Below are 19,196 nucleotides of genomic sequence, written 5' to 3' on the forward strand. Positions count from 1 at the left end.
TATTGCAAATTTTCATATAATATCATCAGATTTTTTACTATTTTTCTCGTTTTTTTTTTAAATTATTATTCTGTCAAATTTTTTTTTTCTCTTATGTTCTATTTATGTCCCTTAAGAAGTAATTTTTTTTGGGTTTAGGAAAGGAACGAGTAAGCAATGAAGCAAAGGCAGACAGACATCCCCTCTGATTTTATTTGGATGGCGTTTGATCGGTGATCTTCCATGGTATTTATTTTTAAAAGCTTCCTTCCTTTTTTTTATCAATTTTTTTTACAAATTTTTAAATGATATTTGAATTTTTATTATTGACCTCGTAGTTTATTTTTTTTTTAAAATTATTACTTTCAAATTTCCCTCTCTCTCTCTCTCTCTTTTATTCTATTTTTTGGGAACTTATTAACAGTTGTTAAATGGTTAATTTTGTGTTTATGGGGGAAAATGGAAGGATTCACAAAAATTAAAAATAGGGGGATGAATTTTTTGATGAAAAGGAAAGAAACAGGTAGTCAAGGAAGCAAAGGCAGACCGACCTGACCCCCTCTTGTGGTTTTTGGATGGCATTTGATATATGGTCATTCATGGTATTTACTAATTTTCTTTATCAATTTATATTATAAAATTTTAAAATAATATTTGATTTGTTATTATTGATGTCGTAGTTTTTTCTTAAAAAAATTATTATGAAAAATTTTCTTTTAAATAATATTCTTGTTAAAAATATAAATATAAATTATTTTTTTTATCATATTTTATTCATATTTAATTTTCAATTATCAAATTTTTTATCAAGCATAGGTGACGTCACAAAGATGCACCTCAGCTTGTCTATAAAAGCGCAAAACTTTCAGAAGCTTCTACTTCTCTCTTACTCTTTCCACTTTCGCTTGGTCTAGGTACACTTCTTTCTGCCACGGATTACGTATGCCTGATTAGGTTATTTCAAAAATTTTCATTTTGCTTAGGTGGTGTCGTGGACCCCTGCATGTGATGAAAGCTTGATCTTTTAAGCGTTTTGGATCTCAGGCATGATGTTTTGGGGATAATGGAAGTGCCACCTGGTTTCTTCAAGACCTTGCAACTGAGCAAGGTGGTGAAGGATGGAGGGTAATATTTAAATACCAAGAATGAGGACATCATGTTTTAGAATGCAGCCCACACAATTAGAATACTTTCCCGCATTGTTTGTCAATAATTTGAATTTTTTTTCTTTCTGATATATGCCCTATGCAATCACAAAAAAAGGGGAGAATGGTTAGATGTGTTATTATGATATTTGCTTCAGTTGTTTCTTTGACGTAAATGGACTGTAATTGACCGTGTACTGCATTTCATTTGATTGAGCTGACTGGAGTAATTGCGGGCCCTTGATTATTTTACAGAGATATCCCTGCTGTTATTACAACTTCTGTGGCCAAATGGTATCTCCAAGTTATTCCGTCTAAAAAATTTCTTGTGTTGCTAGAATTTTGCGCTTGGGTATTCTGCTATGCTCTATATTAGTTATATTTTCATTATTATTGGTATTTTCTTTCTTGTTTGTGAAAAACTTTTTGGGTGACGATTTATTTTCCAATATGTGCTTATTACCAGCTTTGAAATTTGGAACATTTTGGTTGCCTTAGGTATATCTCAAGATTTTTGTCCTGCCAGGCTTTTTAGCTTAGGTTATGCATCTGGTGTGGCTAAAACGTTTGTTTGCTACTGTCTGTAAGGCAAGCCTTTTGGTGTGTGTTTATGAAAAATGTTGTGTACTATAAAATTGTGTGATGGCTAGTAGATATGCTCCAAATTTCTTTCTCTAACAATTCTAGTTACATATTGGAATCTTTACTTTTCTGCATTTTGATGTTTGGTTTAAATTTGTGCTATAGCAGGATCCTTGGATGTGTATGAATCTTGGGTACAATTATTTTCCAATTTCCCATCTCTGACAGTTTTCTTCTTTGTCAAGGTGGCAGAATCTCTCTCTTTTTGTGCCGGTGCTTGGTTAATTTTCTGTTATATTAGTTTGACTTTTGAACTTTGTCTTTTTGTTCTACTTTAAAAGCATTTTATTGCCAGCAATTTTACCAAGTAAAAGAGCTTTTTGCTCCCTCTCTATTCTTTCTCTTTCAGTTCTTCTTAATGAAAACTTTGATCCAACAATCACGATTTAAGGAATCACGATTGGGCGGTCGAGATTCACTTTCGGATATGAAAAGACAAAAGTTCTCTTGGACAAGCAGAAAGATCTTGCGGTGGAGATTCGACGGCTGTGGAGTGGCCGATTTAAGGAGCCCGATAATAAGGACTCTTCCTGTCATTTGTGAGAGGTGAGGCCGCAAGTTGGCGATCTCACCCGGCAGAGGGGATGGCGAAGATCGTATGGTGGCGATCTCGAGAAGAAGGGAAGCCGAATGAGATCGCACGATGGCGATCTCCATGAGAAAAGGAAGGCTTGCAGTGAAAACTGCAAGCCAAGGAGAGGAGAAGAGTGAGCAGCTTGGCTGCGAACGTGGGAGAGACGAGCGGCTTGATCCGCGATCGAAAAAAGAAGGTATTGCATGTGCACTGTAGTTGTCGTTATCGCATGCGAGTGTGGAAATGGACTTGTAGGAAACTGTAAAATCGATGGTTTCCCACAAAACTGTGTGATTGTGCAGTGGCAATCTTGCCTGTGAAAGGGGATGGCTAAGATCGCATAGTAGCGATTTCGGCTGGAAGGGAAGCCTAACGAGATCGAAGGGGAAGCGGGTAGAGGTAGATCGTATGATGTCGATCTCCATGAGAAGGAATATTTGCGGCGAAAACCGCAAGCCAAGGAGAGGAGAAGAGTGAGCGACTTGAGCTGCGACCAGAGGATGAAGAAGGTGTCGCATGCGCACTATCAATGTCGCATGCGAGTGTGGGAACAGACTTTTGTGAAATTTCAAAGCCGGTGGTGTGCGTGCGAAATCCAAGTGCGGGTCGTTGATGCGTGTATGTATGACTTGGGAAGGTTGGATGTGGTTCCGACCGCATGAGCTTGTGGTGGCGAGGTCAAGTGCCTCCAATGCGCGATTGGTACTGGTGCCACCGCAGATGGGTGAGTGTGGGTCGGGGAAGCGGAGAACAGAACCAGACTGATGATATTGTCTGCGGCGGCACCCATCTGCTGCTTGCGTTAACGATTTTTCTCTCCTTTTTTATGCTTGAACCGATCGGTCCTAATCAGTTTTATTTGTGGTCTTGAACTGAATCGATTCACCCTCCATACAACAAACCAATTGGGTGTTTTGGGAAACCCAAAGCTTTGATCTGCGGTAAGCACATAAATCTTGCGTTTTAGGTTGTTGGAATACTGATTAGTTAATTTACGTGTTAGAAATTAATATGAGTTTAGGAAAAATGTAGGAAACAAGTTTAATTGTGCATTTAGATTTGGACCTTAGTTTATTCGCTAACCCAAGAGGAGATCCATTAATTGCACAATAATGGAAGTGCCACCTGGTTTCTTCAAGACCTTGCTGTTGAACAAGGTGCTGAAGGATGTAGGGTAACATTTAAATGTAAAAAACGGGGACATCATGTTTTAGAATGCAAACCAGTGTGACTTTTGTTATCTTCTAGTATTAGACCACACGATTAGAATACTTTTTCTCTTTCTGATATATACTCTATACATGTACGAAGAAATGGGAGAATGGTTAGATAACATATTCTGATATTTTCTCTCCTCTTTGATTGATTTTTTCTTACTGTTTACTTTAACAGGCTATTTCCAAATGAAGACAAAACAGATAAGCATAAAATCTCTAGGCAGTATCTGTTTGTGTTTTCTTCTGCATCACCAAGTTGTTTTGAATTGTTAAAAGAAATTTATTAACTAATCTTGCAGGTTTATTTTGTAAATCTACGACAGAAAATAATTAGTACAGATATTTTAATTGTTGTAGACAAGCGAATCTTTGTGAAGTAAGTAGTAGTTAGAAGTCTTTTCGTGACATTAGTTTGTCTTGAACCACACAAAAAAAATCGTGTTTGTATATTTTAGAATTAGATAATGTTTTAAACATTTTAAATAAAATATATTAGTACACATGAAAATTTTTTTGTAGTAATTTTTAACAGTATAATTTGAGTGATAATTATGTATTCAAATTTATTTAGTTTAACATATCCTGAAAAAAAGAGAAGGATTCACAAAAATTAAAAATAGGAAAATGGATTTTTTGGATGAAAAGAAAGAAAAAGATAATCAAGGAAGCAAATGCAGCAAAATTTTTTATCAATTTCTATTACAGACTCTCAAATAATATCTGATTTTTCATTATTTAACTTGTACTTCTTTAAAAAAAAAATTAATCTGTCAAATTTTTCTCTCTTTTGTTCTACTTTTTGTCCCTTAAGAAGAAATTTTTTTTGGGTAGTATCAACAATTGTTGAGTTGTTGATATTGTTTTTATGGGGGAAAATGGAAGGATTCACCAAAATTAAAAATAAGGGGTTGAATTTTTTGATGAAAATGAAAGAAACAAGTAGTCTAGGAAGCAAAGGCAGCCTGACTTGAAACCCCTCTAGTGGTTTTTGGGTGGCGTTTGTTTTTAAATTTATTAATTTTTCTTGATGTCGTAGTTGTTTTTTAAATAAACTATTGTTTAGTGAAATTTTTTTATAAGTAATATTTTTGTTAGAAATATAAATATAAATAGTTTTTTCAAAAACTTCTACTTCTCTCTTACTCTCTCAACTTTCACTTGGTTCGGGTACACTTCTTTATGCCATTGATTACGTATGCCTGATTAGGTTATTTCAAAGTTTTTTATTTTACTTATGTTCAATTTTTTCATATCCAGTTAATTCAATTTATAGCTTCATTTGGGTTACGATTACTGCTTTTGATATTTCAAGTGATTTATTTGTGAATAGAAAGTTATTATTAATTGTAAAAATGTTCGAAGATTTCTATTCAAAGAGGCCTCTATTTGGTGGTGCAATTTCTAGTACCTTCCCTCTTAGGTTTCAATTTATGTTAAAAATTTGCTTGCAAAATATTTAGATAGTTTAGATATTACGTTTTTTTTTTTTTTCTTTCTTTCATCCGTATTGATTGGTATGGTTAAATTTCATTGATTGGTTCATTGGTATTTTAATTGTAAGATGTGAATAATATTCGGCAAGTTCCTAATCATCATGTTACTCTTGGTTTATGCTATCTTCATCTCTCTTGTGTTCTATTTTCTGATCCTCAATAATTGATGGATGACTAATTTTTTTTATGGGTATTAGGAGGTATTCGTAGACCTTGCACTTGATGGAAGCTTGATCTTTTGAGCTATTTTCTTTCAATGTTTGTGATGTTATCGTTTATTGAAGTTTGAAGAATGATTTTATTTTACTTTTGCTGAGAAGTAATAATGTATGAAAAGTTATTAAAAAAATAATAACGAAGAAAATTGTTGTGATTAGGAGGGTCTTCTTTTTTCTCTCTTTCCTTTTTATGTTGGTTCATTTATGTCTATCGAGTCTAATGCTAAAAATGGTCATGCATGTAATACTTGTAGATTGAAATTTACTTTTCTTGCTGAAGTTAAACAGTTAAGGTAAAGAATTTCATATTTATAGCATGTAATCTAAATAATTTTTTCTATTTAGATATTAAGAATATTTATTAATTCGACGGTTGAGTAATTATAAAATTATCTCTAGGTGACGTTTGATTACGTATTTTTACTGAATATATCGATCTTGTTTAGAACCAAAAAAAATATTATAAACCAGAAACGGATGGGGTACAAATATAAATCTAATAAAATTACTTGCTCTTCCCTGCTCCACTATATATATAATTAATAAAAATTATATTTTATATACTTCAACGTATATGTATATGTTGGTGTTTATATATATGCACATCCCACACCGGTAGTTAAGAAAAATTAACTAAAATAACGGCAATGCAAGATAGAATCTTGCTTTGGCGCCAAATACTGCTCCACTATTAAAACAAGACTTGAAACATATTCCTCTTCTGATATCCTTTTTCTCCAATAATGGCCGAGGTTAGTGATGAAGAATGGGTTGTAGTTGCAGTCGCTGAAAATATTCGGATGGCAGAGTACAATGAAAGAAGTAAAAATGGTGATCCGGCGAGCCAGACTGAAGGATTCAAGAAAGAAGATGACGATGACAATAAACTGAAGAAAGAAGAAGGTGATCAAAAGAAATGGTCGCCGGAGTTGGAAACTGGAGCTTATCAATCTGGTGATCATAGATGTTCGAAACTGGATCTTACCAGTCTTGTGATCGACGGCTATTTTGCCTTCAAGGAGGAAAATGATGATGACAGAGAACAATCGCCGGAATTGGTAGCTGGGTCTTATCAAGCTGGGGATCGGAGGAGTTCGAAACTGGATCTTACCAGTCTGGTGATCGACGATTATTTTAGCTTCAAGGAAGCAAATAATGATAACAGAGAACAGTCGCCGGAATTCGGAACTGGGTCTTATCAGTCTGGGGATCAGAGGAGCTATATTGAAACAATAAAGAAAGAAGAAGGTGATGACAAGAAACAGTTGCTGGAGTTGGAAACTGGGTCTTATCAATTTGGCAATCAGCAGATTGAGTATCAAGGTTTCAAAAAAGAACATGATGATGACAGAGAACAGTCGCCGGAGCCGGGAACTGGGGTTTATCAATCTGATAATCTGGCGATCGGAGTTCAAGACTTGAAGAAAGAAGAAGATGATACTGATCGTGACAAGAAGTGGCCGTCGCCAGAGTCTGGAACAGGCGAAGAAGGCTATGAAGGCGATAAGGAAGAGGAAGCAACAGAGAAGAACTCCGGAATAATTGCAGATTTAGGGAGAAGGTTGATCAGAAAGTTGAGGATTCTTGTCTCGTCAGATGATCATGCTGCTGATGACCCCCAAGGAGTCACGAAAAATAAAAAACATGACTTGAAAATGAAAGATCCGATGGTGTACGATGAAATTAGTGATGATGATCTCGGAAAACGCACCAAGTTTCAAGAACTAGCACAGAAAGATAAAGGATTGGCAACGCGTGAAGGTGGAGAAGAATCCTCTAAGAATGTTGAGAAAAATTCTGAATCTGCAGAGAAGAACAATTTTAGAGCAACCCAACTTGGAGTTCGGATCTCTCGCTTGCTCGTAAAGATGATGCTTCAATTGTCCGATTCCAAAAAGGAGCTGCCCAAGTTCGAGACATTCAAGCATTCACTAGAGTTGATTAACAAAAATTCTTCAGTCGTAATTAACAAGTTTATTACCATCCTCGAAACGATGATGATACTTGTTGGAAGTTGTTCTGCACTAGAATCGAGTCAAAAAGAAAAGAGTGTTGATAAACTTCTTTCTCGTTTTCAGAAAAACATTATGCGCTTAAAATCTATTGTGGAGCAATTGCCTGAAGAGTCAGAATATTTGTTGGATTTGGAGATGACACAGTGCGAGAGAGAAATGGAAGAGATGGAGCGGGAGGTGAGCGAGCTTATGGTGTTGTGTCCGGATAAAACTTGGGGGAAAGAAACGGATTATCAGATAGATCGAGTGTGGAGGAAATTGAAGGACTGAGAGAGCTCACGTAGGAATCTGGCTGAAACGGTATTGGTTTTCTTTTTCCTTTGTCAGTTGTATGTTTTGATATTGATCATGGATCATCTTAATAGACAGAGAGAAATTCCTCTTAATAGTTCTACCCATTATTCAAAGTTGAGGGAAAATGTAAGGAAATGAAAATTTGAGAGGTAATAAAGTCATTTCCTTGTAATCAAACAAAGAATACTAGTTCTTTCTTTCTTTCTTTTTCTGAAAAAAAAAAAATAAACTTATTTTACCATAGACAGATGGAATATGAAGAAGATTACTTGAATGTTTCTATCACTTGATCAAGTGAAAACTGAATGGCACTAAAAGTGTTCACCATCATAGGCATAAAATCTTTTGACATATCCATTAAGTCCGTTGTCAACTGTTCATTATTTTCCAACTAACATTAGATGGATTGATGATGAAACGATAGATATTTCTTAGAAAGAATTTAAAAAGTAATAACGGTTAACATTTTTTGAAGAGGCAAGAACTTTTCTTACGAACTCCCTTCCTAGCCATAATATAGAAATCAAAATAAATTGAACATTGCAGCACTGAATATCACTACAAGAAATTGAATATAAAACAGAAGAGCTCATCCATACGATAACCGAAAGCCTTAAAAAAGACAGAGTCATTGAATGTAACGCTACTCCATGTGATGGGATTTTGTATAAACCAGTAACAATTTGCAGGCTTTTCCTGCTACCCATGTCAAGGCATATATTTGAAGCTGAGGAAAAATGTACAGAAATGAAAATTTGAGAGGTAATAATTCCGTAATTTCTCTCACTCACCCCTATATGCGCGCGCGCGTGTGTGTGTAAAAAGATCTATTTTAGTTTCAATGCAAATTTATAAGATCTGGATTGACAAGGAACCAATCCAAATAATGGTACCATGGGATGCTTAATCACTGCTGCAAACATCTAGAGTACAAGGGTTTTTTTTATATATTTCTGAGCAATGATCAACCTGAATAGCTTCTTTCCTTGAAAAGCAATCACATTCCAACACTCTGCACGTGATGTATATTGAATTCAAAATCAATATTGTTTCAAACAATACCAAAACATTCAACTGACAAAGAAAGAAGGAAAGAAAATCAATATTGTTTCGACCAAATTCCTCCATGAGCTTACATTAGCTCTCTCAGTCCTTCAATTTGCTCCACACCTGATCGATCTGATAGTTCATTTGTTTACCCTCTGTTTCAACCTTATCCAATACCCACAGAGATCCTGAACACAACACCTTAAACTCGTTCACCTTCCGCTCCATCTCTTCAATTTCTCGCTCACATTGTTTCATCTTTGAATCCAACAAATATTCTGATTCTCCAGGTAATTGCTCCACAAAATATTTTAGGCACAATATATTTTTTAGAACACAAGAAAGAAGTTTATCAACGATCGTTTCTATTTGACTCGATTCTAATTCAGAACGACTTCCAACAACTATGATCGTCATTTCGATGATGGTAATGAACTTGTTAATTACTGTCGAAGAATCTTCTTTGTTAATCAATTCGAGTGAATGCTTGAATGCCTTGAACTTGGATAGCTCCTTTTCAAACTCAGACAAGAGAAGCATCATCTTTACGAGCAAGCGAGAGATCCGAACTCCAAGTTGGATTACTCTAAAATTGTTCTCCTCTGCAGATTCATAATTTTCCTCAACATTCTTAGAGGAACCTACTCCGCTTTTACGCATTGCCAATCCCTCCCCTTTCAGTACTAGTTCTTGAAAATCGGTGTCTAATGTCCCAAGATCGCTATCACTTGTTTCATCATACACCATCGGACTCTTCATTTTCAAGTCACGTTTTTTATTTTCCGGGATTCCTTGAGGGTTTGATCCGCAGATATCTTGTTTTAGATCTTCCACGGTAGTCAAAATATCGTTGAAATTTTCATCAGAGACTTCTGGGTCATCAGCAGCATGATCATCTGATGAGCCGAGAATCCTCAATTTTCCGACCAGCCTTCTCCCTAAATCTGCCATTGCTTGAGAATTCTTCTCTGGCTTTTCCTCTTCGCTCTCTCCTTCATAGCCTTCATTGCTTATTCCAGACTCTGGCGATGGCCACTTCTTGTGGCGATCAACATCATCTTCTTTTTTCTTGAAGCCTTCGACACTGCTCGCCCGATTATCAGTTTGATAAAACCCAGTTCCCGGCTCCAGCGCCCATCGCTTTTCATCATCTTCTGTTTTCTTGAAGCCTCCGATCCATTGATCACCAGATTGATAAGACTTTGTTCCCAACTTCTGCGGCCGTTTTCTATCATCATCATGTTCTTTCTTGAAATCTTCAGACTCGACCTGCTGATAGCCAGATTGATAAGACCCGGTTTCCAAGTCCAGCAACCGTTTCTTGTCATCGCCTTCTTCTTGATTCAGTCTTTCAATATAGCTCCTCTGATTCCCAGATCGATAAGACCCAGTTTCCAACTCCGGTGACCGTTCTCTGTCATCATCATCATCGTCTTCCTTGAAGCCTGCATAGTCGCTGATCACCAGATTGGTAATATCCAGTTTCAAACTCCGCTGATCACCAGATTGATAATTTCCGATTTCCAACTCCGGCGAGCATTTCTTGTGATCACCTTCTTCTTTCTTCAATCTCTCAATATAGCTTCTCTGATCAGCAGACTGATAATACCCAGTTCCCAATTCTGGCGACAGTTTCTTGTCATTGTCATCTTCGTTCTTGAATCCTTCAGTCTGGCTATCCTGATTACTTTTTTTACTTCTTTCGTTGGATGCCTCATGTGACTCTGCCATCAGAATATTTTCAGCGGCAGCAAGTAAAACCCATTCTTCAGCACCAGACTCGGCCATTCTTGGAGGTTGAAGTCTGATTTTTTGGGGAGGTTGAAGGCTTTAATCGTGAGGTTTTAATAGAGAAAGGAGTATCTGGCGCCAATGTAAGAGAGAGCCGTTATTTTTCTTGAATGAGGAACTTATAAAGTTACCTCTGGGTGACATTTAATTCCATGACTGTGGCAATGTTATAAAATGCAGCAATTTTTTTCTATAATATAACATAAAAATAATTTGAATTCATAATTTTTTATATTAAAAAAAAGACGTATTAAATATTTAATTAAATATTAATTTATTAAAACATGATTAAATTCAGTTAGTTGAATAAAATTTTAAGTTATAAAATAAATATATTTCAATTCCAAATAATAAAAAAGCAAAAATTTTGAAGGGCTTAACTCATTAAACTCAAGCTTTTTTTATATTTTAGATAAATTTTTTTTTTATCTTTTAGAATTTATACAATTTAAATTTTTATCAAGCACAAAAAAGTAGTGATAAATATTTTCAAAATAACTAAATAATTATTATATTTATTTATTTTAATTTAAGTTAATTTATTTTCTATTTTTATATTCGAATAAATCTTGTACATAATGTTGGGTAATGTTATAAAAATACAATTTCATGATGTTATATTTAAGAAGAGATGAATTCTTTTGTACTTTACTTTATACTATTTTTATTGAAAATTAATGTTTCTTTTTTATTTATATTCATGTTTCTAGTCTTAATTATTTTACCAGATAAAAATACTTTTATAATACCCAAATCTGAAAATTTGATCCAAAATAATTTTTTTATTTATAAAATATATATATAAATAATTAAAATTTTTATTTTTATTTTATTTTATTTAAATTATTAAGAAAAAATAAAATAGAGACGAAATTAAAAAATAATTCTAAAAAATAGGTAAAACTATAAATAAGGAATGTTTTTAAAAAAATATTTAAAAATAGGGAGTGAAATCGCAAAAAAAAATAAAAATAAAACCACGTGGGACGGTCACGTTAGTAGCCATGGCAAACCAAAAAACGCCGCGTGGTGGAGACGCTGACGCGGGAAGCCACGCAAGTAATCTGCATGCTTGGGCGATCGGACGGTTCAAATCGCATCCCACATGCATGAACAGCTCAAGTGCATTCCCTCTTTAAACGTGATCGGACGAACGAGATTAATCACGATAAACGGTCCAGATTCACCCACGTAATCGGCCTAAACGGACAACAATCGGACAACTCTTCCATCAGCCCTAAACCCTAGTCGACACTTAGCCAAAGAAGAAGAAGGAGGATGTGGCAGGAAGGAAGACCTATAACTTATATTTATATATCATAGTAGGTCATGCAAATAAACGATACATACATCAGTAATAATGTTTCAATTATTATTACTGATGTACGTATCGTTTATTTGCATGACCTACTATTGATCTATAAATATAAATTATTAGTATGTAACTAGTAATCTGTTTATAATTTGAATTTATGTGAGAAAGACTTAGTAGGTATCCTGAAAAATGGTGAATAGACCCAGTACATAAGGAACTGTACTGTGAACATTGTCTTAGTTAGACGGGGCTGAAAAGTTTCACACCGGAAGGGTTTGAGAAATTTGGTTCACTCTCATACCGGACGAGATATCACAGTGATGGTGTATTTGGCGCCTATTACTGGACGGGTATAGAGACGGTCGAGTTAATTAATAAATTCGGATATTGGGTTCACGAGTATGAGAATATCCCTATGGACCCCTAAAGGTTCCATTGAGCAGGTAAAAAAGAAAATTGTCGTTCTTGAACACTTGAAAATGAAATCATAATATTATTTGAGTAATTATTTTTATAGGTTAATTTTGAAAAATTCGTAATGATAAGTATGAATAAACGATTTTCTTTATATTAAATGAATTTACTTAAATTTAAGGTTTTATTAGTTATTTTATATTTTTTACCAACATTCGCTTTCCGTATCAGTGATTGGTGTGATATTATTACTAGTATAAGTAGTTTACTCTCTTATTAATCATTTCATATAAAGTAAACCAAAATCCAGATTCTGATCAGCAGAAGAGTTGTAAGTAGGTTTACTCCCGAACTCTATTTAAGTGTTAGTGGAGATTAACCTTGTAAGATATTTATTTACTATTTTCAGTTATTTATTTCGTTTTTTTTTAGAAATCGCTGTAAAAAAAAATATTCTCGTAACTCTATTGAGCACTTTAATTTACAGTATGAGAAATGTAAACCCTAATATTATTATTTACTGCCGCATTTAAAATATGAATTCGTTTCCTTAAGTTCCAAACTTTTACAATTTCTCTAAGTCAGTGGTTAAATTTAGTTAGGTAATACAAGTAATATCAGACATTAAAAAAGAAAAAAAATGTGTATAATCACTTTTTTAGTTTTAAATAAAATAATCATTTTTTTTGAGATAATGCATAAAAAATTTACATCATTTCTAAAAAAAATTAAAAATTAATTTTGTAATTCAAAGAATAAATTGAAATATTATCCTCCATTGCAATGTAACTCAGTAATTTAGGAATAAATCAGTGAATTGTGTCCAAAATAAATCCTCTGTGCAATTCCTGCCCTGGTTTGGGATAAACTTAATCCAGCAAACAGACAGGGCTAATCCAGTTGGAGAGTAAGCAGCAGCCACGTGGCGCTTCCGTCCCCACCTCCATGGCTCTACTCGGTATTAAAATATATATATATAATATAATTTAAACCAAAAATTCCAAAAACCGTTTCCTCCCTTTTCAGTCTCCCCGTTTCTCTCTTCTTCTGCTTCCATGGAAGAAGGCGGTAACAGCGTTACCCACAAGAACAATGGAAGCAATAGCAACAGTAATCACAGTTATGGCGGTGGATTTTTGGAGGCTAGCAAAGCAGATAGAGCAATGTGGCTAATGAAGTGCCCTGCTCTTGTCTCTCGCTCCCTCCAGAGCCCCGTTTCTCTCGACGATCCATCGCGTCCCGTTGCTAAAGTCATCCTCTCCATCGACCCTCTCGCCTCCAATGACGACAATGATTCTTCTTCTCCTCAGGTGCATTATGCATTTCCACACGATGTATATGCTTCTGTATGTATAGTGTCTACGTATGCATTTTGGGTTGAATCTGCGTGTTGAAAGGGTTTATGGATGTCTTGCATTGTGTTGTTCTTAGGGTTTTTAAATTGCACATTGCATGTATGTTTTTGGTTTCCTTTCCATGTCGTTGTATTCTGTGATTTTTAGGTATTTGTTCCTTCTCTTTCGCGTTTTTGCTTCTGGTTTTTTTGTTTTTTTTTGGGTTAATCTCTTATGCCTTTGGCATGCGTTTGCCTTTTGATAAGAACCTCATATATGGCTTTTCTGGTCAAAGAACAAGAGTTTTGTTTCGAATCTTTTTTATTTGTTTGTTGATTTAGGTCTGGTTCTTGAGTCTTTAAACACCCAACATCATCCATCACTAAGAATTCTCTATGCACTGCATGTGATTTATATTGAATTGAAAATCAATATTGTTTCAACCAATATCAAAACATACAGCTGAGAAAAAAAAGAAAAAGAAAATCAATATTGTTTCAACCAAATTCCTCCATGAGCTTATAGGTAACTGCTCCACAATAGATTTTAGACACATTATGTCTTTAAGAATACAAGAAAAAAGTTAATCAATGCTGGCTTCTATTCGAGTCAATTCTAACTCAGAGCAACTTCTAATAATTATGATCATCATTTCGAGGATGATAATGAACTTGTTAATTACCACTGAAGAATCTTCGTTGTTAATCAACTCGAGCGAATGGTTGAATGCCTTGAACTCGTTTTCAGAGTCAGAAAATAGAAGCATCAACTTAAGGAGCAAGTGAGAGATCCGAACTCCAGGTTGGATTACCCTAAAATTGTTCTCCTCTGCAAATTCATAATTTTCCTCAACATTCTTAGGGGAACCTTCTCCACTTTTATGCTTTGACAATCCCTTCCCTTTCTGCACTAGTTCTTGAAAATCCATGCACAATGTTCCAAGATCATCATCACTAATTTCATCATACACCATCTGACTCATCATTTTCAAGTCACGTTTTTTGTTTTCTAGGATTCCTTGGGGTTTGAGCTGCAGATGTCTTGCTTTCTTGAAGCCTCCGCTCCACCGATCACCAGATTGGTAAGACTTTGTTCCCGACTTCTGTGACTGTTTTCTGTCATCATCGTGTTCCTTCTTGAAATGTTTATACTCGATCTGCTGATTGCCAGATTGATAAGAACCAGCTTCCAACTCCGGCAACCATTTCTTGTGATCAACTTCTTCCTTCTTCAATCTCTCACTGTTACATCTCTAATGACCAGACTGATAAGACCAGTTCCCAATTCCAGTGACAGTTTCTTGTCATCGTCATCTTCTTATCTTGAATCCTTCAGTTTGGCTCGTCTGATCACTATTTTTACTTCTTTCATTGGACCCTTTATGTGACTCTGCCATCAGAATATTTTCAGCAGCTGCAACTGATACCCATTCTTCATCACCAGACTGTGCCATTATTGGAGAAGAGCAGGGAAAGCAAAAAGGATATGAGAGGAGGAATAAGTTTCAACTCTGATTTTTTGGGGGAGGTTGAAGGCTTTATATTGTGAGCTTTTAATACAGAAAGGAGTATTTGGCGTTGCCGTTTTTTTGGTTGATTGAGGAACTTTATAAAATTACCTCTGGGTGTTTAATCCTGTTTCCGCTGTTTCTTTCAATTCAATATAAATCACATGCAGATTGTTGGAATGTGCTTGCTTTTCAAGGGAAGAAGCTACTCAGGTTGAGCATTGCTCAGAATATAGTGATGCAATCGTTATGGTTCAGATGGAGATGATTTTCATATAAAAAAAAAAGCCTTGTATTCTAGATGTTTGCAGTAGTGATTAAGCATTCCATGGTACCATTATTTGGATTGGTTCCTCATTAATCCAGATTGCATAAATTTGCAATGAAACTAAAGTAGATTTTTATATACACAAACATAGACATATATATGAAGGGTGAGTGAGAGAAATCGAGAGAAACCACAGAATTACTGTGATTTCTCCTTTGATTTATAGCTTTCCGACAAGCATTACAGGTATTATTTCAATAAGAAAAAGAAAAACAAGCATTAACAGGGAGAAATGGAAGTGTCCTGTGCCCAAAAGTACGAATGGTAGAAGTTAGCCCCCTAAAAGCGAGTACTAAAGAAAATGGGTGTCTTGCTTGAATATTCGTATGAGACACTATAATAAACCACAATTTGAGTAATTCTTGTTTTTATTGTTTTTACTACAAATGATGCATGCAGCAGGACTTACAGATGGGTGAAATCGACACTTTGTTATATGAGATGGGCTGTGATCATGGATAATTAAGAAAGCTTTATGAGATTATTACTTGTTTCCTTACCCATAGCACGCACCATAATGAACCACCACTTAAGTAACACTGCTTTACAGTCTTCTTTCTCCCACAAAATGTTGCATGCAACAGGACCTACAAAGATGGGCAGATCATGGATGAGAGTAAGAAAAGTTCTACAAGATGGCAGTCATCATTGGTAACTAGGGTAGTTTTGTCATAATTCATGAAAGAAGGTAGAGAATCATTCTAAGATAGTCAATTGAAGTCAATGACAGAGTAAGGTGTGTGCAAATTATGGCTTAACCATAGCTCCTTTCATGGAAACTTATTATGATTTATAGCTTTAACAGAAGTATGAGAAATTAGCATTGTAGAACTAGTATTACTTGTTTGATTACAAGGAAATGACTTTATTACATCTCAAAATTTTCAATTCCATACATTTTCCCCCAACTTCGAATATTTGCCTTGACGTCGGTAGCAGGAAAAGCCTGCAAATTGTCACTGGTTTATAGGAAATCCCATTTGTTTCCATCCACATGGAGTAGCTATGACCATTTATCTAAGCAATTCACTGTTGGTTCTCATAGTGTTTTGTTAGCATAGGGCATCGCTCTGCCTTTGCCTGGCTTTCAGTCTTTACTTCTTAACGAATGGATAAGTTTTTCAGTTTTATGTTCAATTGTTTGTGGTGATACTGAATATTTGTTTTGATTTCTATATATTTTGCTGTTATGGCTAGGAAGGAAGGTCGTCAGAAAAGTTTTTGCCTCTTCAAGAAGAGTTTTCCTTCATTACTTTTTAAATTTTTTTAAGAAATATCTACTGTTTCATCATCAATCCATCTAATGTTAGTTGGAAAATAATGCACAGTTCACAATGGAATTGATGGGTGCTGAATCTGGAAATGTGCCCAAGTTTTACTCAATGGATATGTCAAAAGATTTTATTCCTATGTCGGTGTTTTCTGAATCATCCCAAGGTGAACACTTTCTATTCGGTTTTCACTTAGAAGTATCAAATGCTCATTTAGTTAATCTGCTGTAAGCTTTTTAAAGATTTAATAGCTTATTTTTATGCATTGCTTGAAGGACATAGGTAGCATGATAAACGTACATCTTGATTTGCTTTATACGAACAAGAATCTTAAGCTTTAAGTTTGTCCTTCTAAGATGATGTTTTCTTCCTCACTATGGCTCTTGGTAGTAGGAAGATTGTGTATATTTTTTGTCGCAAAAGTAATTGCAATTGGGATTTCCTTTTGTTTTTCTTTTTCATCCTTCCCTTCCCCCTTAGATATCTGTTATTGCATCTTATTGGATGGTATCATTGAGAAAATGGAAGATTTTGCATTTTAAACTGGGATTTGACACCACTATTTTCTGGCCTCTTCTATGTAAAAATGTACTCAATCATCATAAAATGAGTTGGAGGAATCCCTTGTGGTTCAGGAAAGCTTTCAGTGGAAGGAAAAATACTAAACAAGTTCGACATGAGGCCTCATAACGAAAACCTCGAGAACTATGGAAAACTCTGTCGTGAAAGAACAAACAAATACATGACAAAAAGCAGACAGATACAGGTTTTCCTCACTTATTGTCATATGTTTGTGATATATTACAATTAATCAATTCCTTCCGCTTTTTTATGACCCTTTTAATTCTTTTTGCAGGTCATTGATAATGATAATGGGACCCATATGAGGCCTATGCCTGGGATGATTGTTACTGGATTTTCTGTATTCACAACTAACTTCTTTCTGTATATTATTTCATTAAGTGAACTTGCATTTTATTCCTTTTCCTGTGGGTCACTTGTTCTCAGTTTTCATCATATATGCACGTCATGATATTATAATATGACTGCCACCAGTTTATAATACGGATGCTTTCTGTTTGGAATAGGAGAAGAAGAAAATGTCAGCAAAGACATCTGAAATGAAAAGAACAAGACGAGACCGTGGAGAGATGGAAGGGATTATGTTTAAGCTTTTTGAAGGACAGCCAAATTGGACTCTAAGGCAACTGATCCAAGAGACAGACCAACCTGAAGTATGTTTGTGGATATTCATGTTTTCAATTTCTATCGTTATTTGCTTGGTCTCTATGTTGAAGTGCAAAGTATTTATGGTACAAAGTTCTTCATGTTATGTGTTAAAACTGATAGTGAAACCAGTGGAGAGGAAGGTGTTTTACATATATTTATATGGTTCTCTATATGCACATATATACTAGTTACCTATACTTGAAAGTAGCTACATATGGCCAAAAATATAGGTAAATAATTGAGAGATTTACATTCTAATATCTTAACCAAAGAGGTATACAAAATAAAAGTAAATATTTCTAGTTTATAACAATATATTCTGAGTTTAATGGTAGTAAGATACTTGTAGTAAACCATGCCTTATCTTGCTCCACAATGCTATCATTTTTGCTGAATCAAGCGATGCTTAGGGCTTTATTCTCAACTTTCCGTCTATGCAGCAATTCCTGAAAGACATACTGAAAGAACTATGTGTCTACAACAACAAGGGAACTAATCAAGGATCTTATGAGTTGAAGCCAGAATACAAGAAAGCAAGCGAGGAACCAACTCAAAAATAGCCGTTGATATGTTGGTTTACTAATGTAGGAGAATAATCCTACCGGTGATATTAACTAGTCTCCTTATCACGGATGTCTTTTTTCTTGTTAGACATGAGACTGGCTCCAATGAGGAAGATGACTAAGAAAAAAGAATGAGCAGTCTACTTGTTTGTTCCGTTTGCCAGACCTAGCTAGTGTTGCTGTAAATTTGAAGAGGATGGTTGCTGCTCTGAATATATCAACACTTTGCCAGATAACTGACCAGTTTATTTTATAGTAAGGGATTCTCCATCTTTTTTTTCTGAAGTGGGCTGCATTTTTTTTTTTTTTTTTTTTTTTTTAACTTTTTGCTTGTGTAAAAGTAGGCTGCATTAATTCATATCTATTTAATGCAGAGTAGAAGGCAAGGAACTGAAAAAAATCATCCAAATATAATTATTTTTACATATTATTAGGAATATTTAACATATTAAGGTAATATTTTATAACTTAAGAGGTTAAGAGTATTTTAGTTTTAGTATAAGGATTAACGCATGCCCTCTTCTTGATCTTTCAAAGTAGATAAATGGTGTCTGGAGTCTATTGGGACGAGTTATGGCTCCTTTTCAGATAATTTACTATTTGCAATTAGGTACTAGTAGATTGTTGTAAAATTGAGGACATACTTCTAATTGTGTGAGGAAAGAAGTTTAATGTAAGATGTGGTTCTTCATGTGGTGAAAATTTTCGCAAGTGACTCCATAGAGTAGGCACATCGACGAACCACATTAAAATTCTCGTTTCTTTTCTTTCTTGATACTTTTACTTTAATTTGTGCATGTTACTCGAGTGCTCTGGGAA

General features: G+C 34.9%; 2 protein-coding genes across 2 annotated transcripts in view; both read left to right on the top strand.

Moving 5' to 3' along the window:
* LOC110814632 (uncharacterized) overlaps positions 1-7,669 on the top strand; it is a 46,034-nt gene extending 38,365 nt beyond the window's left edge. Inside the window, exons 31-33 of the mRNA XM_088212394.1 lie at positions 139-893; positions 963-3,281; positions 6,026-7,669. Coding sequence (XP_088068520.1) covers positions 6,069-7,553 — 1,485 coding nt within the window. The 5' untranslated portion in view covers positions 139-893; positions 963-3,281; positions 6,026-6,068 and the 3' untranslated portion in view covers positions 7,554-7,669. The remainder of the gene's footprint in view (positions 1-138; positions 894-962; positions 3,282-6,025) is intronic.
* Positions 7,670-13,137: 5,468 nt separating this feature from the next.
* LOC110822491 (Transcription initiation factor IIF, beta subunit) lies at positions 13,138-18,662 on the top strand. The gene is made up of 6 exons (XM_088212395.1): positions 13,138-13,454; positions 16,642-16,750; positions 17,220-17,350; positions 17,441-17,506; positions 17,673-17,819; positions 18,255-18,662. The coding sequence occupies exons 1-6, from the start codon at positions 13,200-13,202 to the stop codon at positions 18,372-18,374; spliced, it is 828 nt and encodes a 275-aa protein (XP_088068521.1). The 5' UTR covers positions 13,138-13,199; the 3' UTR covers positions 18,375-18,662.
* The last annotated feature ends 534 nt before the right edge of the window (positions 18,663-19,196 follow it).

This window comes from Carica papaya, chromosome 2 (genome assembly GCF_054855325.1).
Source record: "Carica papaya isolate Zhongbai chromosome 2, ASM5485532v1, whole genome shotgun sequence".
Taxonomy (NCBI): domain Eukaryota; kingdom Viridiplantae; phylum Streptophyta; class Magnoliopsida; order Brassicales; family Caricaceae; genus Carica; species Carica papaya.

What these genes read in the sequence shown, in the direction of transcription:
- LOC110822491 (XM_088212395.1), top strand. Translation starts at nt 13,200, where the DNA reads ATGGAAGAAGGCGGTAACAGCGTTACCCACAAGAACAATGGAAGCAAT. An exon ending in CAAAAAGCAGACAGATACAG is followed by an intron (nt 17,351 to 17,440) that starts GTTTTCCTCACT and finishes TTCTTTTTGCAG; the next exon opens with GTCATTGATAATGATAATGG. An exon ending in TGATTGTTACTGGATTTTCT is followed by an intron (nt 17,507 to 17,672) that starts GTATTCACAACT and finishes TGTTTGGAATAG; the next exon opens with GAGAAGAAGAAAATGTCAGC.